Here is a 6000-nt window from a genome sequence, read left to right as displayed (position 1 = left end):
TGTGTGTGTGTGTGTGTGTGTGTGTGTGTGTGTGTGTGTGTAGATCCTAAAATGATGAAATATTGTTTCCACCAACTAGATTACATTGTGCAAATTCTGACTAAATACTCAATTGTAGATTCTGATCTCAATATTAACTTAATATTGTTGGATCTTTTATTTCCTAAAGGAAATCCAATCGCCTCAACTGTGATTGAAGAAAGTTTTGTTTTTTATTATCATTTTGTCTGCTAGACTTGTTAGAGTGAATAGAATCCCGCTGTTCCCTAAGTAATAGCAATACAGTTATTTTGGGAAACAATTTTCAATTCTACTTTGATAATTTTTTTTAAAGAAATCTTTCCTCTAGTTATGTGATGACCTGCTTTGTAAGCTTAAGTTACCTTGATACTGCTATTTCCAACAGATGAAAAATCATAGATTTAACACTATTAAGTAAACCAAATAGAGTAAGGTTTTTAAGTGGAAGCCATCTATAGAAAACAATGAATACTTAAACACTTAAATTTTAAAAAACCACAGTTCTTATTCTCACTATTAGCTCAAAAATCGGGTTGTTTTAGAATAGACTTGAAAGTATAATTTTTTTTTTGTTCTATCATGTATTTTATGCTTCCCTGTAATATTTGGCAAGCAGTCAAGTTTAGCAGTTCACAGATGCAGCACTAAATTAAATCATCTGTAAGGCAGAGTTGGTGAAAACAGAATAGTTCATAGGAAATGGCATAGGGAGAGGCTTGGGGTGGGGTAATATTTATTTTTTTTAAATCCTCTGTGACAGGCACTGGAATAATCCTGAAAGCAAAGCTGTTGTGAAAAACTCACCTCAGTTTGGATTCATTGTTCTCTCAGAGAAAGTGTTAATTTTAAAATTAAAGAGCACTTTGTTGAAAGTGAACATTGATCATTGAATGCTTTTGGACCTAATCTGGGTGGCTACTTTCCCATACTTTTATGCATCTGTGTACTTTTTAGGGGGAGGGAGGAATAAAATATTTTATTTTATTGATTGGAGAGGAAAAAAAGCACATTACTTTCAGTTTCCTGATTTAAACACTGGTAACTGGCACTCAGTTTATGTTGGCTGACTGCCAAAAGAGAGCAATTAAATGTAATAGAAAAATTAAGAGGTGAATGTTGCTGTTTTATAGCAGGACATGGCAAAAATGATTACCTTCTGTCTGCAGAGAGATATGATTACACTTTCACACATTCTGTCTTATTCTGTATTATTCTCTCTCTCTCTGATAATTTCCTGTGGGCTTTAAGTTGAGGTTATTGAAACCAAAGATGAGGAAGTGTGGCCTTTTAAAATCATAGCCTTTTAAAAGCAAATGAGAATAGGACTGTGTTCATAAAAATCAATTAAAAATGAAAACAAGAGTTTTGTACCAACTGTGATAATTCTACTTTCCTCCCCCAACTACAGGTGTCTTAGTGGTAAATGTCACATGGCGGAATAAGACCTATGTGGGCACACTGCTGGATTGCACAAAGCATGATTGGGCACCCCCAAGGTAACTGGAAACAATTTATTTAAATACTCTTTTTTTTCCTTTTCCCTTTTCCTTCCTAAAAGGAAACTCTAGGCAAATTAATATTAATTTGAAACCAGGAAGAAGAGAAATGAATAATTCTGCACACATGTTAAAAGCATTGCTGTTGAAATTTCTCTGCACCTTATCCCTGTTATTTAATGCTTTTCCATACTATGCACATTTAAGTTGAATTTGAGATTACTTCAGATGCTTTTTACTTAATTTTCTGAAAGAATAAATGTTTTTGGTGGCAGACTCTACCCCGGCTGGTGAAATTACCAGTGGAATAAATGGGCTGCCCTTGTGATTCAAACACTGGAGGTACAATATGTACCTTCTTTACGTTACCTAATTTTCACTTTTGTCGCTCTCACTTGCCTAGGTTTTGTGAGTCACCAACAAGTGATCTGGAGATGAGAGGAGGTCGAGGAAGAGGGAAGCGAGCAAGGTCTGCAGCAACTGTACCAGGAAATGATGCTAGCTTTGCAGAAGTTAGAGGGCTACAGAATAAGAACAGAGGTGGTGCTAATGGAAAAGGGAGGAGGGGTAACCTTAACTCAAGTGGACGCAGGACACCTCCAAACTGTGCAGTTGAAGATGTCAAAGCCAGTCCTTCTTCAACCAATAAGAGAAAAAATAAGCCTCCTATGGAACTGGATTTGAATTCCAGTTCAGAGGACAATAAGTCTGGAAAGCGTGTGCGTACTAATTCCAGAAGCACTCCAACCACCCCTCAGGGGAAACCAGAAACTCCTTTTTTGGACCAAGGTTGCTCTTCTCCAGTATTAATTGATTGTCCACACCCAAATTGTAACAAAAAGTACAAGCACATTAATGGACTGCGGTACCACCAGGCGCATGCACACTTAGACCCAGAAAGCAAACTGGAATTTGAGCCTGAGAGTGAGGACAAAATTTCGGATTGTGAGGAAGCATTGAGTACCATGGTATCTCAATTTAATGAGCCAAGCACAAATATATCAACATTTGATCCACTGAAAGCACCAACATCCCCTAGCTCGGTAAACACCCCTGGGACGCCCAAGGGCAAAAAAGAATTGATTAATAATGGCCCAAGTTCAATGATCAGTTCTAAAGCTGGCAAGAATTCTGGCAAAAAGAAGGGCATTAACAATGAACTCAGTAACCTCCCAGTGATCTCTAATATGTCAGCCACCTTGGATAACTGCTCAGTAACAGATAGCCGTTTGGCTACTGAAATGCCTAAATTGGAAGCAGAGGGCCTAATAGACAAGAAAAATTCAGGAGACAAAGATAAGAGCAAAAAAGCTAACAGTTGCAAAGTGGACAAAAACATTTCAAAACTTAAAACTGCCAGGCCCATTGCTCCTGCCCCAGCTCCTACTCCTCCCCAATTGATAGCTATTCCTACTGCAGCCTTTACAACTACCACTACAGGGTCAATATCAGGATTACCCTCACTCACAACCACTGTTGTTCAGGCTACACCAAAGAGTCCTCCGTTAAAACCTATTCAACCAAAGCCCACAATTATGGGAGAGCCAAGCACTATAAACCCAGCTCTCACATCACTCAAAGACAAAAAGAAAAAGGAAAAGAGAAAGGTAAAAGATAAAGAAAGCAAAGAATCAGGAAGCCCTAAAATGGATGTGAAGCTTGGAAAGCTTGAGGACACAAAGGGGTCTGCGAAAGATCTATCTGGACATTTTTTAAAGGACCATCTCAGCAAGAATGAAGTGCTAGCTAATGGTCTGTCAGAATCTCAAGAGAGCAGGATGGCAAGTATTAAAGCTGAAGCTGATAAGGTTTACACTTTCACAGACAATGCGCCCAGCCCTTCTATAGGGAGTGCTTCCAGAATGGAATGTAACCCTTTGGTGAATGGACAGTCTCCTATGCCACCATTGCATGTGTTGACACAGAATGGGGCAGAAAGTTCAGCTACTAAAACAAATAGTCCTGCTTATTCTGATATATCTGATGCTGCTGATGATGGTGGTTCTGACAGCAGGTCAGAGGGCATGAGGTCAAAGGCCAGTTCACCTTCAGATATCATTTCTAGTAAGGAAAGTGTTGTAAAAGGGCATTCTTCAGCTACAGCACAATCATCCCAAGTAAAAGAGCCCCATTCTCCCTATTTCCATGGCTACGATACTTATTATTCTCCAAGTTATATGCACTCAGGCCAAGTCAGCACCCCTGCAGCTGGGAACAGTAGTTACACACAGGGAATGAAGATCAAAAAGGAGTCTGAAGAAGAAATGGAAAGAAAAGACAAGGCAGAACCATTAGATTCTAAGAAAATGGAAAACAGTTCTAATTTACCACCTCAACATCAGTCAGTAATAACTCAAAGACATCCTGCACTTGCCCAATCACTTTATTATGGACAGTATGCTTATGGCCTCTATATGGACCAGAAGTCCTTAATAGCCACTAATCCTGCTTACAGACAGCAGTATGAGAAATATTATGAGGACCAGAGGTTGATAGAACAGAAAATGGCTCAAACCGGAAGAGACTGTGAGAGAAAAAATGAACTCCCTTTGAAAGAACTGGGCAAGGAAGACAGTAAACAGAAAAATATCCCATCTGCCACCATCTCTAAAGCTCCTACTACTCCAGAGCCTAACAAAAACAATACTAAACTTGGTCCAGCATTGCCTAATAAAACTGACGAGACAGGTAAATCACAGATTCTGTCCAATCACCAGCAGCAGCTTCAGTCCGACAGCTTCAAAGCTAAGCAGATGGAAAACCACCAGCTTATTAAGGAGGCTGTAGAAATGAAATCTGTCATGGATTCCATGAAGCAGACAGGTGTAGATCCAACCACAAGATTTAAACAAGTAAGATGGCCCTAGACATAGAGAGCAATCTGAGAATTGTTCATTTCTAGGCTTGATCTGATTCCCCATCCTTAATTTTCTCCTTAAAAAGCATTTTTAAATGTTTTTAATATTATATATATATATATACATATATATATTAGATGAATCTCTGAAATCCTTTTAGTTCTATAAAAAGTATATTGACATTTTTATATCATGTATTTTTATTAGAGGATCTCTGAGGTCCTTTAAATTTAAAAGAAATTTATGAGTCACATGATATAAAATTTTCTTCTATAACTCTGGTGTGGTACTTGACACTTGGATTCTAGTACCTGCCCAGTCATTCTTTGTGACCAGAAGCAAGTCATGTAGTCTTTTTGGGCCTCATTTTTCTTATTTGTAAAGCAAGGGACTTGTACTAGATGACCAAATGTTTGATCTTTTAAATTCATAATTTCTACTACCATTTACTGGGAATTGGTAGGCTTTGCCCCCTGTATATCCTTTCCCTTATTTTTTTTAAGATCATGCAGGGATCTAACGATGTAATTTCTACGGTTTGGTACCTGGACCCCAACTTTTTTTTATTTTTGTTATATTTAAAATGTTCCACATATTACTGTATAATCAAGTTCACAAAAGCTAAAATGGATAGAGAAGTGGGTCTCTCTGACTGACCTTTTCAGATTTTCTCAAGGCCAAATTATTGATCATTTCTGAAAACAGATCCACTAAAATTTGAAAAATGGTCATGAAACTTCAATTATATAAGCGTATGTTGTGGAATTATATATAAATAACCAAAGCATTTTCATTCATGGTAGCTTATTAAGGAAGCCCTGTGATTAATAATGTTCTTATTTTTTCAAATCTTTGCCATCAGTATGGTGGAGAGAGTATTGAATGGGAGGGGGAACGGGGGCGGGGGGAAGGAGGGAACTGGTTTCTTGGTCTTCTCTTCCACAGACTAGTTGTGTGACTTTACAAAAGTCTAGATCTTAATTTACTCATTTGTACAATGAATTGGATTTGATGGTCTTAAGGTTCCTTTTTGTATTATAATTTTTTTTTCCTTAATCCCAAGGAGTTTTAGAAATGGTCTTCACTGAATGAGAACAACTAACTTTTCATCACATCAATTTCCTCTTCTATTGAGTATAGATTCAGCTTTAGTTGGAATTTAATATTCTTCCTTAAGATTTCCTCAAGGATTTTCTTGACCGCTTATGTGTCATTACTAGCTTTTGCTTGAAAAATGCTATTAAAATTTTTTTTCTAGAAAGATACTTCATTTTTGTTGTAAAAACAAAAAAAAATATCTCCATAAGATGGCAGATAACTTTTTTGTTTTATGTTAGGTTTTTTGATTGAAAAAATATTTGTCATAATTTGAAATCTTGTTGTTGTTAGGATTTTGGTATAAACTGAACTACATTAATATATACATTAGCATATTAAATCTCAGTTCCAATAAGATAAAGAAGAAATGAAATAAGAAACCTTTAAATTTTTGCTTAAATGATGCTAATATTCACAATGATGGCTAATTTACTGTTATTAGCTCATATTTGAATAAAGAAATAGCCCTAATTAAAACTTATGTGAAATGTATATGGTAAAAGGAAAACATATGCTGTGCTGCAACA

General features: G+C 36.8%; 1 protein-coding gene across 5 annotated transcripts in view; it reads left to right on the top strand.

Annotated features, from left to right (window-relative positions):
- ZNF608 (zinc finger protein 608) overlaps positions 1 to 6000 on the top strand; it is a 233840-nt gene that overhangs the window by 220769 nt on the left and 7071 nt on the right. For all 5 annotated transcript variants that reach the window (XM_069088160.1, XM_069088159.1, XM_069088156.1 and 2 more), the window contains 2 exons: positions 1430 to 1517; positions 1921 to 4369. In XM_069088160.1, the coding sequence (XP_068944261.1) occupies positions 1430 to 1517; positions 1921 to 4369 (2537 nt within the window). The remainder of the gene's footprint in view (positions 1 to 1429; positions 1518 to 1920; positions 4370 to 6000) is intronic.

This window comes from Petaurus breviceps, unplaced genomic scaffold (genome assembly GCF_028583685.1).
Source record: "Petaurus breviceps papuanus isolate PSGF00001 unplaced genomic scaffold, PetGlider_PUasm1.0 184, whole genome shotgun sequence".
Lineage (NCBI taxonomy): Eukaryota > Metazoa > Chordata > Mammalia > Diprotodontia > Petauridae > Petaurus > Petaurus breviceps.
This window is presented reverse-complemented; position numbering and strand designations above follow the sequence as displayed.